Source organism: Anastrepha obliqua, chromosome 4, assembly GCF_027943255.1.
Source record: "Anastrepha obliqua isolate idAnaObli1 chromosome 4, idAnaObli1_1.0, whole genome shotgun sequence".
Classification (NCBI taxonomy): Eukaryota; Metazoa; Arthropoda; class Insecta; order Diptera; family Tephritidae; genus Anastrepha; species Anastrepha obliqua.
In genome coordinates, this window is record NC_072895.1 from 57,381,082 (window position 1) to 57,397,447 (window position 16,366).

General features: G+C 36.7%; 1 protein-coding gene across 1 annotated transcript in view; it reads left to right on the forward strand.

Annotated features, from left to right (window-relative positions):
* The window catches only part of LOC129245344 (diacylglycerol kinase 1), a 293,249-nt gene that overhangs the window by 188,210 nt on the left and 88,673 nt on the right, over positions 1-16,366 (forward strand). Inside the window, exons 8-9 of the mRNA XM_054883446.1 lie at positions 4,485-4,610; positions 9,708-9,832. Coding sequence (XP_054739421.1) covers positions 4,485-4,610; positions 9,708-9,832 — 251 coding nt within the window. The remainder of the gene's footprint in view (positions 1-4,484; positions 4,611-9,707; positions 9,833-16,366) is intronic.

Consider the following 16,366-nt stretch of genomic DNA (forward strand, 5'->3'; position numbering starts at 1 on the left):
ACGTTTCAACAGGACTTGGCACCGTCTCACAAAGCTCGTGTGAACCAAGAATGGCTAAAAAACAACGTTCCGAACTTCATAACGTTCACACAATGGCATGGCAAATCCGATGGATTATTCTCTTTGGGCCATTTTGGAAAAACAAGGTCCGAACTAAAATATTCGCCTGTCTTGAGGTGCTGAAAAAAGCCTCTGTCCGCGAATGGGCCTAAATGCCTGGAAGTCACATTCGGGCAGCTTGCGATTCGCTTCTGGACCGACTCAAGGCCGTGGTCAAAGCAAAAGGTGGTCATATCGAGCAAAAGTAAATTGATTCTTAATTTTGTAAATTGATTCACAAATTTTTTACTTTAAATTGAATTAAATTTATGGCCTCTTTAATTTGTTACACTTCGTTGTATTTAAGTTACAAAGAGGATGTTGAAGAACATTAAATCTAATTCGTTTCAACAAATACGAGCAATTAATTGCACTATTAATGATTGTATAAGTAAAAGAAAGGCTCAGGATGGGCCAACGAGTTTCCAGAGTTTATGAAGTTTATGAGTAATAGCCGAGAAGGATATGACGGCACGAGTTCACTAAAGTTTAAAGAGCAAAGCGCGATTTTAAGATAAACGTTTTTGAATACGTTCAATACTATTAGTAGCAAAATGATTGGCTAGTTTCCATATACAAACAGCTTATCCAAGATGCGGTCTAATAAAGGGAAGAAGAATAAACAAATGAGAAAAAAAGGGAAGCTCCTAGGCGTACAGATTAGAGAATTTAGAGGCATTACAAAACCTATTGCAGAGTAGTACTTCGACACTTAATTACTGTTATACATAGTAAATGAGAATCTGTCATCGAAAGTTACTCCACGATCCTTAATTTCGCTAACACGGTTAAGGACAAAATTTGATAAACTGCAACTTGAAGGCAAAATGTTAAAAATCTTTGAGTAAGTCATGTGAAAGCTTGACTTTATTTTTGTAATATTGAATTTATGGTGACTTATAACTCCTTAACTTAGGTATTCACAATTATTGGGCTTATAGCTCGACTAAACTGATTATCCTCCGTCCTCAATCCATATGTATAGTAAGCTAAGCAATTTGTTACATTATTTATTGCAATATTTATTAACAATATTTACCTAATTAATATTTGCGATTAATATTGATAAAAATTAAATTATTTTCTTCTAAAATAGAAGCCCTTTCAGAAATCAGACTTACATACGTAATTTATTTTTATAAATGTCTTAAATTTTTTATTTCACAATCTTTAAAAAAATAAATAACTAGAGCGTGCACTTCCGATAGGTGTTTGGCCAAGCTCCTTCTCCTATGTTGTTCCACAAATGGAGCGACACAGTTTTAAGCCGACTCCGAACGGCAAATATTTTTTATGAGGAGATTTTTCATGGGATAAATACACTCGGAGGTTTGCCATTGCCTGCCGAGGAGCGACCGCTATTAAAGAAACTTTTTCATTTTTGCTATTTCAAGCACAGAGATTCGAACCTACGCACCCCCGAATGGTAGTCATGCACCAACCCATTCGGTTACGGCGGCCGCTGTTTACCGGTCTTTAATTTCACGTAAAATATTAATTGATTGCAAATACGAGCATATGTACACGAGTAATTAAATTTGTGTCACAGCGGACAGGAGCTTTCTTTGAGTACGGCAGCATGAAATGCCACAGTCTGCTTAATTGATAGGCAATTAATATGGCACATTTTTTATATTTTGAATTTTATTATCGATATATATGAATGCAAATATTAATATAAGCAAAGCAGCCGACCGCCGTAGACGACTAGGAGTACCAACCCACTACTACTATTCGAAACCTCGATCACGAAACACCAATTGATAGAAAATATTTATTCTAATAGCGGCCGCTCGTCGACAGGCAATGGCAAACGTCCGAGTGTATTTGCGTCATGAAGAAGTTCCTAATAAGAACCATCTGCCATTCGGAGGCAGCGTAAAACCGTAAGTCCCTTCATTTGTGGATACCATCAAGACACCACAAGTAAAAGTAAGAACTCAGCTAAGCACCGAAAAAGGATGTACCTGTAAGCGCCAATTAGTTATACCATTCTCAATATTCTCAATTAATTATTAAACTCATATTTTCGTTCACATTCAATTCTTCTTTGGCGATTTTGGCTGAATTTCACAAAGCGCGCCAGTCGTTTCTGTGCTAACCGGCGCCAGTTGGACACACCAAGTAAACCCAAGTCCTTCTCCACCTGATCTTTCCAACGCACAGAAGGCCTTCCTCTTTTCTACTCGTATCGCATCGAATACTTTCAAAGCCAGAGAGTTTGAATCAATTCGGATAACATGACCCAGCCCAAGTAACCGCTGCGTGATGTCTATGCCGTCGTTAAGCTCATGCAGTTCATCGTTTCATCGCCTGCGATATTCGCCGTCGCCAACGTACAAAGGACCAAAAATCTTACGCAGAATCTTTCTCTCAAACACTCCAAGTGACGTTTCAATAGATATTGTCATCGTCCACGCTTTTGCGCCATACGTTAGGACGGGCATGATGTGAGTCTTGTAGAGTGTTAGTTTTGTTCGTCGAGAGAGGACTTTACTACCCTTTTGTTTACTTAATCTAAAGTAGTTCTTGTTGGCAAGAGAGCTTCTCCATTGCATTTCAAGGTTGACATTGTTATCGGTGTTCATGCTGGATCCTAAATAAACGAAGTCTTTTACAACCTCAAAATCGTAACTGTCAACAGTGACGTGGGTGCAAATACGCGAGTGCGCCGACTGTTTGTTTAATGACAGTAGGTACTTCGTTTTGTCCTCGTTCGCCACCAGTCCCATTAGGTTTGCTTCTTTATCCAGTTTGGAAAAGGCGGAACTAACGGCGCCGTTGTTAAGGTCGATTATGTCAGTATGTATCATCGGCATACACCAACAATTGTACGCTCTTGTAAAATATTGTGCCTGAGCGATTAAGTTCTGCGACTCGTACGATCCTCTCCAGCATCAGGTTAAAGAAGTCACACGACAGCGAGTCATTCTGTCTGCAACCTCGTTTGGTATCAAACGGCTCGGAGAGGTCCTTCCCAATTCTGACGGCGCTGCTGGTGTTGAGCAACATTATCTTGCATAACCGTATTAGTTTTGCGGGGATACCAAATTCAGACATCGCGGCATAGAGGAAACTCCTTTTCGTACTGTCGAATGCAGCTTTGAAGTCGACGAAAAGATGGTGTGTGTCGATTCTCCTTTCATGGGTATTTTCCAAGATTTGGCGTATTGTGAATATTTGGTCATTGGTGGACTCTCCAGGTCTAAAGCCACACTGATAAGGTCCAATCAGTTGGTTGATGGTGGGCTTCAGCCTTTCACACAATACGCTCACTAGAACCTTATAGGCGATATTAAGAAAACTAATTCCACGGTAATTGGCACAGATTGCAGGATCGCCCTTCTTATGAATTGGGTAGAGCACACTTAAATTCCAATGGGCAGGCATGCTTTCATCCGACCATATTTTGCATAGGAGCTGATGCATGCACCTTACCAGCTCCTCGCCGCCATGTTTGAATAGCTCAGCCGGTAGTCCGTCGACTTTCGCGGCTTTGTTGTGCTTTAGCCACGTTATCGCTATTCTCACCTCATCATGGTCGGTTAGTGGAACGGCAGTCACATTATCTGTGACATGCGCAGCTGTCACTATTTAACAAGTTCGAGAAGTTTTGCTTCCATAATTTAAGTACGCCGACTTTGTTCTTACAGAAAAGCGCCGCGGTCTTTAAACCATCTGTAAGCTGCCGAACTTTCTTGTTATGTCCCTTTTGAAGACTCCTTTATAAATATGACGCATTTGCATTTTGCCAAGAATCATAAGATTCTCTTTAAGCATTTGAAAGTTAATATGTCAAATTAAATTAAATAAATATTGACAATGATGAATGACCATTTCCCGCGAACAACAACATAAATAAAGTATTGTTGAATAAAGTATAAATTTGTATGAAAGCCAAATAATAATGAAGTGCCAGAAAAAACCTCCAATAGTGTGAGTGGGCAATTGTTTGGAGCGAGCGGAAGAGTGAAAGGCGTAAATGAGCAGATTGACTAAGTGAGTGGAACGAGTTTGTGATGTATTATATTTCACAAATGGGTGGGAAAGCAAATGAAACAGTACGCCAACAAAGTAGTGCGTAAAGGAAGAGTAGCATTTCCTCTAGTTAATGATAATAACTCATTTGCCCCTAAATGACTTTGAATATTGCCATAGATATCCATGATGGAAGCACCGACATTGCCGAACAGCATTGGCTAAGAAAAATGTTCGTTATTATGTGCATCCAAAGCATTTATCTCTTGGTTGATTTCAAATTTTGCGCTTTCATCACTTCATTTCACAGCAAAGTATCACTATTTTACGCTTTTGTCTGCTGGTGCGAGTATTTTTGCATTTATCTTTTAACATTTTTCTTTTCTGCTCGTTTTCTTTACTTACAGCTGATATCAAACTCCTGGCACGCAAACTTTCACACTTTGATCCGTTAACGCTGAAAGTGCCGCTAAAGGATGTCGTCTGTTATTTATCATTGCTCGAAGCTGGACGACCGGAAGATAAGCTTGAATGTAAGTAGTGTAGGAGAATTATAAAGAAGAAAAAAAGACAAAAAAGGAAAACAAAAGAAAAGAAAATAAAAATTCACAAATGAAGCGCAAGTTGGAGCGAGTAAAGCAATAATGAGAGGGTGAAAAAGAAAGAAATAAAATCATGAAAATGTTAAGCATTAAAATGGGTGAGGACGTGAATCAATAACGTGTGGAGGACAATTGAGAAGGCAAGCGTTGTTGCTATAGGAAAACTCTGATTATTCGTCCTGCAGAAACGATTAGTGATCCTCTGGACCAACTGCGTTTAGTAAAAGACTATGCTTGAGAGTAAAAAGTTTGCACAGCTTGGCACCCAAGATGAACTTAAAATCTTTCGCATTACCGATAAACTAAAAACGTAGTTAATTGAAATTAGTTGATGAAAAACTCCATATGCACGTAATTTTCATAGACTTTTTTTACAGAATTGAAAGATGCGATTCCAAATTAAAGCAAAATGAGCCAAATAGTATTTTTTAGCAAACTTTTTCATTTAATTAATGTTTTTGATTACTTCATCTTTAGAATTTGCTCTGAAATAAAAAGACAACATCACGGTTTTATTAAGCACCTCAAGATGGCCGTCATTGGGTGAAAATTAGACATCTTATATCACTTTTAATGATTGCTTCATTAATTTAAACTGAAAAGGCCTACATAAAAATGTTTAAAAATGTTAACAACGGAATCAAAATAATGAGATTATTGATACTATTTTTGACTAGTTTTTGGAAGGTAGGAAAACAAGGTCAAATCTTGACCTATTTAGACTCCTAGAGTACCTATCACTGATAAGACATTTCCTTACACTTTAAATTCTTTGAGAATAACTCCATTCACATCACCCTTTTCCGCAAATATCATTATTTTACTATTATATTTGAATGAGCATTTATTGTATAATAATATTCTAAGTTGGTTGCTGTTAGTAGAGGTCAAATTCATAAAACCACAACCACCGTAGAGTATATCATCTTAAAGCATATCAGAAAGCAATTTGTGTGCTAACCAATCATAAAATGAGATAACGGAATACAGATTTGAGGTAGTTAGAGGTTCAGTCATATCCCTAATAATAACAAGACGCATGCTAATTGGTCAACAGGATCAGATGAATGAGGAACTGAAGAAGTTACAAAGTTCAACATTCCTACCGCTTTCCACTCTAGCCAAAGCTCCCTGCCTTTATCTATAGCATTTATTTGAATGCGCAACGGACCTGAGCAGAACGAACGAGCCTTCGTAATAATCTGCACTTGAAAAAGAGCAGTCACTAATTCAACTTTACCGTAAGGTAAAAGAGTGACGTTAGTCCCACTTTAACCACAAATGGAGCAGTACAACTAGTGTTGCCCTAACCGAATCACATCTTGCAATAACACACAAAGAGTTTGTTTTCGAACACAGATTTCTACTTTTCCGTAAAAGAGGCACTTGTCTTATGCACATTCTCTTCTGCACCAACCAGCTTCCCCTGGAATGTGACTTGGATATTTAAGGCAACACATTACAGCTGATTGCGAATCTGGTTTCTCAAAGTTTGTTGAATAATTAGAAGAAGTAAAAGAAAAAGAACAATTTTAATGTCAGAAAGCTTTTATAAAAAAGTATATAGCCTGCATCAACCAAATGGATTTGTTTTTCTTTGTTACGATATTTTGCAGCCATGCAAGAATCCTCCAAGCAAACGAATCACATCACATTAAAGTAGTCAGTTATAGTTTAAATTAACTAATGGAAAAGCAGTGAAACTAAAACAAACTTCGTTTGAGCACTTAAAAAATAAAAATAAATACTTATTTCAATAATGTGGAAAACACACAGCAAGACCATTCAACACAATTGCTTACCAAGCACCTAGCCACAATTAAGCGAAAAGTGTATACGAGGGAATTGACAAAAGTTCGGTAAATTGAGGATATTTTATGTGATTTCGAAAAATCCCCAAATAGTACTCGTTGAATAATAACCTTATGATGTTTCATTAAAAATTTGAAAAAAAAACTGGTTAGAATAGAGACGAGAAAATGTAAAATTACTGATGAAAGGTCGGCAGAAATTCTATCACCAACGCAGCGAAAAATTCGCCGGGCAATTCTTTATGAATTTCGACATCAACTTAAGCCTGTGACAATCTTCATTGAATTTCAAACTACATATAAAACAAATGCAGCATTTCTGAAGGCTATTTGTAAGTGGTATCAAACAGTGCAGACTTGACATTTATCGGTGAAGGGCAATCCTTGAAAAGGACGACGAATATCTTCGAACGACGAGATAAATAAGGCCTAGGCCAAGACAAAAATGTAGATGTAACGATACAAGAATGACACCAGAAACAAAAGTTAGTGAATTGAGCTTGAGTGCAGCGACAGTACCGTGAATATTGCAGAATGACTTGCAGTGCAGTAAAAAAACTGCTATTTCAGTCCCACGAATTTTAAATGAGAGCCAAAAAGAAGCTGTTAAATTAAACAACAGTCAAATGGTATGAAAAATGGTTGACCTCGGTTCACTTCGGCAGAGCAATCATTTTAGCTGTTATTCCCCTAGATACTGCTAGATCGTATAGTGAAAATTGCTTACCAAATGGGTAAGAAATTTTTTTACACGACGATAAAGCGCCAGCTCGCAGCTGCTCAAATGGCAAGTAGCTTTATTTCGTTTTCTGGCATCGGATAAATTCGCCCATCACCATATTCCCTAGATTAGGCACTGTGTGATTTTTGGTTATTTCCAAATATTAAGAATAATTTTATGAAAAAGTCGTCAACCAATGGAGAGATAATTAATACCGTTAATGTTATTTTGAGACTGTTCTCAATAGGGCAACCAGAGATTAAAGAAATGAATTGCAATTAGTGGTGATTATGTGGAAAAATAAAATTATTATGAAAGCTTAAGATTCAATGTAAACATATTTTTGTACAGTTTATTTTATTTTCATTCAACTTACCGAACTTTTGTTAGTCCCCTCGTATATGAGGAGCAAGAACAAGCGAGTTACGCAAAAACGTAAAGTCCCACTGATGCAAGCTTCTAAACTTCTTGAACGCCTGTAAGCGTGCTACAATAAATAGCATCTAGAAAGTAGTAAAATGCAAATAATGATTTATTTTAAAGGGCTGGTTGGAATTTGGGCACCGTAGATTTTGTTTAAAACAGAACTTATTTAATAATACAAGCTGCCAAGTGGAAAACACCATTCATGAGTTTAATTTTGCTAGCTCATGGGTTTGAGACAATAATAATACGTTTTCACCAAAAACAGAAGATCAAAAGTAAAAACTCACATAAAAATCAATTTATTCCCACAATTTAAAATTAGAATGTATACCAACCCAACACAAACACGCTATCTTTCATAGGCATCGACATGGGTTTGAGTTAAGATATTTATTTTTATGGGGTTTGACAAGTGTTTACGCTTAAGCATGCTAGCGGCAGCAAACCCAAAAACAAGCTGCGTGCCACACAAGCAACGAAACCATTTATCTTTTCCGGGAAAAGTTTCCGGACCGTGTTCTCTCTAGAAGAGGTGATCACAATTGGACACCTTGTGACTTTTTTCTTTGGGGCCACGTCAAAGGGAAGGTCTACGCTAACAGACCAGGGCCTATTCAAGACCTCAAAGAAGGAATTCATTAGGCTATCGAGGACATAGGGCAGCCACTTGCAATTCGGTTATGGAAAATTTCATGAAAAGGATTTTGTCCTGTAAGCGTGTAACTATTAATGGCATACCTTCCTCTTAATAATGAAATAAACATCGTTGTTTCATCGTGTCAGCTGACACGGGCGTAGGGGCATACATTTACGTTGGTGAGTGTGGGCACTATGGCGGGTCGATTTAAAAATCGCTCATTGCTCTGTGAAAATCGTGTTCTAGGGATCAAAATAAGAAACTTTACCGAAGGAACCATGCCTCTAAAAAAAATTCTGATGTCCCCCAATTTAAAAATATCACCATTTTTGTCCTTTACATGAAAAATGTAAATGGCTATGTTTTTTCTTTATTTTTATTTATTTATAATAATATTTATTATTTATTTATAATAATATCTATTTTTTCTCTTAAGAAATTTATTTAGTCAGAACATATGTAAATGAAAAAGTTAATTTAAGTCAGTTATAGAAAAGAAACTAAAAAGTTCAACCAAATTGGGGGACATCAGAATTCGTTTTAGAGGTATGGTTCCTTCGGCAAAGTTTCTTATTTTGATCCCTAGAATATGATTTTCACAGAGCAATGGGCGATTTTTTTGCCTCTCCTCAAATCGACCCGGCCTAGTACTCACCATATACATATATATATAATTGGTGCTTACACCCATTTTGGGTGTTTGGCTCAGCTCCTCCTCCTGTTTGTGGCGTGCGGCTTGATGTTGTTCCACAAATGGAGGGACCTACAGTTTCAAGCCGACTCCGAACGGCAGATATTTTTATGAAGAGCTTTTTCATGGCAGAAATACACTCGGAGGCTTGCCATTGCCTGCCGAGGGGGGAAAAATGTTTTTCTCAATTTTGGTGTTTGACCGAGATTCGAACCTACATTACTAAAATTATTCACGAGATACCGGCCGAAGTCCTCCAGGAAGTCATTCCAAATTGGTGTTTAGGGATGGCCGAATTACGGCGCAGTTGCGGCCAACATTTGGGAAGGATTATGCTTAAAACATAAATGTCATGAATGGTTCCATACAAAAATAATAAAAATTACCCAATCAATTTAGATTTTCCTTGTTTTATTTCAATTATGATCCGATACCTCTGAATTGAACTATGTATTGCTTTTTATATTGCATTATGTATGTATTAAAAAATACAAAAACGTGCACACATATCCATATTTGCTAGAACGTTAACGACTCTGTAGCCTTTTTTGTTATATAAATGGATTTTCCGTGTCCTTTTCATATGATTCCGGAGAAATTACAAATCCTGAAAATTTCGGGATTGTTGTCAAATTATACCGAGATAGACATCCCTAGTATTCATACTTTGCTTTGCCTCATATTTATTTTACCCCTCTTAATCACTCTCACTCTCTCTCTATTCTCTTCCTCTTCCCAACAGTTATGTTTCGTCTTTACGATACCGATGGCAACGGTGTCTTAGATACAGCCGAGATGGATGCGATTGTTAATCAAATGATGGCCGTTGCCGAATATCTTGGCTGGGATGTTAGCGAATTGCGGCCGGTAAGTAAAAGTTCATTTGAGTTCTCAAAAGATAAACATAAACATACACGCACACGCAGCAACTCTCATTTAGCAGTCAAGGCGAAGAAATCCCTGTATGTCAGCATAAGACTCCCAAAAACGGGCGTGCCAAGTACAGTGACAATGTCTATTTAATTTTCGTTGTTATTTTAAAGCTATATTTATTTCTATGTTTTTGTTTTTGTCACTGTTTACGTAAAAGCGTGGTTGCCATCCATTAAGCCACTCATAGTCATCAAGTCATTTTGATCATTACCCACATTTTATCATTTTTCCATTTTGCTATTTCGTTCGTTAACGCATTTAACTAGGCAGCCATGCGCATAAAGTGAAATCGTAAAATTTTCCACTGTAAATTTAACTCAGTAAACACTTATGGTGTTTCCTTAGTTGGTATGTAATTTTGTGCATGCAAATCCAAGGGAAGAAGCGCAAACAATGAAAGGCAATAAATGTAATTAAATCCTTGAATATCGTATTAATTTTAATGATGACTATGAAGGGAGAGCAAATTGTGCTTTTATTGAGCGTTTTGTTGTTACTGCTAATGGTTTTGTTAAGATTAAGTGCGCATTGCATGTTACAAAAATAAAACTAACTGTTGTTGAAATAATTGGATTTTACACGAATTTAATTGTCTAAGACATGCATTCACTGTTGAAATTAAAGAAATACTCAAATTCTGAATAATGATCTTACCTTACGCTCCACAAAAAACACGCTCTTAGAGGGCGATGGAGGGTGAGCATGTTATATGCACGGTTAGCAGAAGTTGGAAATCTACGAAAATGAGTTGGATTTCATTCAACATCAGATACCTATAAAACCATCTAATAGAATTTTTAGAACAGGAAAGCAACTATTTAATTCGGAAAGCATATCTTAGGTTGACCACTTTTGTATATTGTAGAAAAGTTGTAGTGCAGACCATGACCAGACCTTAAATTTTTCTTGATTGCAGCTTCTACATCTATTGCTGTACGGCCACCCCATCTTCCTGGCATGGTCTCCCAAAGGCCAGTGGCCGATTATTGTTGACGTAGTTCGTAATATGTCTGCTCGTGAGTTTCTTAACAACTCCTGAGTTCTGGATTTGTTGAAATTGGGCCACATTTCTTCAGTTATTTTGCAGGTATCCGAAATAGGGAGGATCTCCCTTTTGCGCACGCCTTGGGCACAGCCTATTTCTACCGTTTCGAATTCGTTATGAGATGTCAGCCGTCTAGACAGTTCATTCGCTTTCTCATTTTTTTGTATGGCCAGGTACCCAGATGAGAGGAATGTCTATCGTACGCGCTAACGCATTAAGTTCTTCTTCGCAATGTCTGACGATTGTTGAATTGGTTGTAGGTGACTTTAAAGCTAAGCTTGACAATCTGAAAAAATACATACTTCCAGTAGTTGTTGTGTATGGATTTTAAGTATCCTACAAGCTATGCGTATCCGATAAGTTCTGCTTGAAAAATACTATTAAAATTGGAAGTTTCAAGGTTTTCAAATATATACCGGCCTCCACGCGGCAATCCATCTTGGATCCGTCACTGTCAATTGCAGTTGTATTCTGTTTCACTACTGAATCCAAATTTCATTCCTTTCACGTGCGGAACTTTACCTTAAACTCTAATCTAAAGTCAAGGGTAACGGTAGTAAAATGTGAAAAGTTGCCAATAAGCCTTTGGCTGTCTAAGACAACCAATAACCGAACATTCTAGCATTCCAAAAACCATCTTCCTGTATTCGGCTAGCATCGCGCAATTGCCATTAAGTATATGTGGTAGTGTTTCGACTTATAGTCGTTGCAACATTTTAACTTATCACCTATAGCAATGAAGGCAGTTACAGGCGCACATATGTATGTATGTACAAGGTGGCGCAAAATTAATCGTCCAGTTTTTTATATAACTTTTTGCTAAATAGAAATACAATCTAATTGATGGATACCTTTATTTTAGCATGTGCACGCTCCATTGGTTGCTTGTTTGTATGCAGCAGCTGTCTAGTCCACAATGTCAAGTACGACGCCATTTGCAAAAATTACAAATCTTCCGAAAGGGTGACTAATTTTGTGCCTTCTTATGTATTATTGTTGAATTGGCTATTGTTTTCACTTATTTTGGAGTTTTCAATACTAATTTTTCCCTTGAAAAAATCACGTACATTTTTTTCTTTACAGTAATTTAGAAAATGCAGAGCTATGGCTCAAAATAAATTTGCCTGCAGAATTCTAATACTTAGGATATTAATTTTACATTGTCTTGTCCTAACAGAATTTTGAAAATACGAAATTATGACTCAAAGTTTTCGGGCTGTTTACAATTTACAGCCACATCAAGCGAGCTGGCCCATTTGCCCTGCAGAGCTCATTTACATTTGCAACAGCACGTGAACAAACTAAATTATCAGGTATTTTTTTCACTAATCAGCCCTTTTCGAAAAATTTGCGCGCTCAAATGCGGTACAATGCTTAGGTGACATTTTTCATTTACCTTCTAACCTTTTTGCCTTTGAGTTTGGAAATTTTCTTGAGTGGATGGTCGAGTATTTGTGGACTAGGAACGATGACTGAGTTGCGGTTGTGTTAACCGCTTTCTATTACTGGTTAAGTTCATCAGTTTTTATTTATTATCAAGGTCTGTTTTATCAGCAGACGTAGCAAATAAATGATAGCCAAGATGTCTAAATCTTAGTCTTGCGAAGCAGGACAACGAAGGAAAATATGCTGAGATGATTCCACCTCGTTCTCCATACAACTGACGCAACAAGAACTCGAACTAATATCGAGTCTCACAGCATGCATACATCGCGGATAGTGTTCCGTGAGACTCACACGAAATTTGAGAGCTGATATTTTTTCGACACCAGAAGATCTCTCGCACAGCCCCCTTCCACACGTAGCCAAAAGTATTTCGAGAACTTACAAATTTGTGTACTAGACCAGCGCTTACTGAGTTAACGCGAAGCCCACCTTTCCCAGGTCAGATCGCAGGTGGTCAAGGGGACTCTAGTTCTCTGCTTTCACAGGGACACTACGTCACAAGTCGTTGTGTGGCTAACTCATCCACCTCGCAGTTTACCGCAATGTCGCTATGACCTGGTAGCCAGTCGAACTTTATATCAAAGAATACGGATGCGATCGAAAGGGAAACCAGGCATTCCCTCACCAATTTCGAGTGCATCATCATCAATTCCCGGGATTTAATTTTCGCTTGCCTATCGGCGTATATATTTGCATTATTATGATATTTAGGCTACCTCTGAGTCCGATGGGGAGCTCCTCGCAGAATACTCCTCCAGGAATTTGTAAATTGTTTTCTGGATTGCTATTTTATAACTCATTTAATTCAAGGAAGCAAATTTGGGGCTGCTGGAAATTCCTGTTTATTTTAAATACTTAAGTTGAAAATTAAAAAAAAAATAGTAATTTAATGTTGCATAAAATTTTTAACGTTAAAATACATATGTTGCCTTTTTTGTAATATGAACTATATTTTTATGCACAATTAACGAAAAATCATTGCGAATATTGCGAAAAAAACTCACTGTACCAAAACTTTTTTGACTCGCGGTTTATGATAAGCTTTTATATCGTTACTTGCTATAATTTGTATACAATGTGGTTCGTTTAGCGTTTGGAATGCAATGTAGTAGTTCGACAAAAATAAAATAAATCTGGTGATGTTTTTTTTTTTTTTGTTGCTAGAATGAGTAAATCTTGCAATTAAACATGAAATACAATTTTTTTTGCAAATGATCTCCACAGCTGGCTTTACAACAGCCAATTTTGTCAACCTAGTACATTTCTGTGAGTTCCGGCATTTATCTCAGTAATAGCAAATTCAATTTATTTTTCAACATTTTTGAATGGTCTCTGGACCCGATTCATTGAATTAATACTTCATAAAAGTGGCTATGATAACAATCGATACACAACAAAAGCAACATCTAAAGCAATATCAAATAATAACGAATTAGTAATAGCAAGAACGGCAACAACAAAATACCATAAGTCACATACGACTTTAAACTTTCAGCAAAAAGGCACATAACACTTTACTCCTAAAATCTTGAGAGAAAGCGCGGATGCTGAGTAGCAAATATGCTGATGCAAAGAATTTTAAAATGTCATTCGACTTCCTTCAATAAATGAATTCGAATAAAACCAGATGCTTTTAACGTCATGCTTCTTTAAGCAGAGTCACACATTCAAATCTCGTTTCAGATCATTGCTAGCCTGTTTCCATGCTTTCGTCGTGTTACATGCACACCGAAACGCACACAAGCACATACACGGACAAATTAAAAAAAGCCTTTGCCAACGCAAACCACAGCCTGCGGTCAAACTCAATAAAACTTTTCTCATTATTACTACTTTTTTGAGCCGCTTCAATGCTTACACAAGCATAAAGTTCGACACGCTACATAGTAGTTCGCCAATAATTTCTTTATTACGAAAATGAACAACTTTTTGCGGCGAAATCACCCAAAGGCTACATTCCTTTATCAAAGTAAATCAAATAAATTGGATTGGTGGCGCAAATTTCCTGATTGAACAAAAAAAGAAATGAAGCTCGAAAGCAAATTTTGTAAAATCTGATTTTATTTACTTATCGATTAGTATAGAATATATACATATATACATGCAGAACTATTTTAGAAAGCGCCAAGCCTTTATTCTATATTTTTAGTTAATTAAGTTATATAATATCAGTTTTCTATCCTGTGAGACATTTGGATAGTTGAATATTTTCAATTTACTAAGTAAATATTGTCCACTGTAGCAGCCCTGCCCATACAAATATCAAATCTTAAAATGTAAAACAATTTATTTAAATAGAGAAAAGACAATTGTGTATTAAATACTAAAATGGTTTATTGCGACTGATTGATGAAAAGATGCGTAATTTTATCTACATTTCAAAATAAGTAAAGAGAAATTCTATATAAATTTAGCAGTGGCCGCCAATGAGTATAAAAATTACATTATATTTAAGACAAATCCAGAAAACATTAAGGGAGGCCTGGAGCAGTGACGTTTATTCCAAATTGCTGATGAATGACCATATTTTTAGGGTATTATTTCTTGATTTACAGTAGAGTGTGGTACTACATGTTATGGCAATGATAAGACAAGAGCAAGACAGAAGAGTTGTATTACTTGAATTGCCTCACACCTAAAAAATCCCTATGGAGGGATATTTATGTTCTAAAAATAGTTGTGAAGCCCTGGATGGATATCACGGATACAAGAAGGGAAATGTGATTCTGCTTTCTCAAACTTGTTTACCACCAGTCGCCAGATTTATGGTCCTCTTCATGTCGAGACTGTAGCTCTTTGATAACTGGAGCTGGATAGCCTGCAGCATAGTTTAAGCAAGGGTTAACGCAAAGTATAATAGAACGAAGAATGCTCTGTAGATCTCCATTGTGATGGCCTTACGAACAAAGAAGAGTTGGCTCATGCATGTAGGTGCTTCACGCCCCGGCCGAAGAAGCTGACGGGGCTTACATTAAATAATTTTCCATGGAGAAAATACACTACACTACACTCCAGCAAAAAACAAATCAACGTAAGTTTTAGTTCACTTAAAACTTGCACTTTGTTACACTAAAATTGAGTGAACTATAAAACTGTATACCCAGAAATTTTCTAAATTTCTTAGTAAAAAAACTTTTAATGAAAGTTTGCCGAATTTTCATAAGTTTTGTGCTACTGTAAGGCTTTTACTTAGTAAAAACTATATTTTTATAAAAAAAAAAGAAATTTAAAAACAAGTGAACAATCAGAACTTGTCAATATGTGGTATACACTCACCCTTTACGCTGACTGTATAGATGTAATTTGTTATGTATTTGCATGATAATTTTGCAGTTCATTTGCAAAAAAAATGTCAACCGAATGTGTTCACGTAGACAATGGTTCATCCTTGCCGAAAATCATACCAATCTACAAAAAACGACACTCATTAGTTTATAGATGAAGATTGATAATTTGTAGTTAATAAATCTAAAAAAAATATTTGCAAATATTTACTTGGGAGAAATTGTTGTTGCAATAATGTACAAAGCATTGAAGGCATCTCATTTTATATCTAATTATCGTCGCAGATCAGTCAGTGAAATTTGGACTAAAAAATTATTTTTGACGCACGAAATTATACGTTAGCGTTTGTACAGAATTTTCAAGTCCTTATACTCTTAAAGCGCTCTATACAACATTTAATCGTTTTAAAATGGAATATGCATCTTTCATCTGGAGACTTTGTCATGCCTGCCATATAGCTCGAATGATCCAAATATCCCTGAGCATACCCAAACAGTTCTCAATGGCTTTACACCACGTTCCCTTTGTTTCCCTGTCCCTCTTACTCTTCGAGATGCCTGCTTATCAATTCGAAATCTCTTAAGTCTCGGCGATATATTTTATCTTATTTTTCCTCTTTGATTTATTATTCAAGGTATTGTCGATTGCGCCTCCCTTCTTGAGCGAATAAGATAGCTTAATGAGCCATCTAG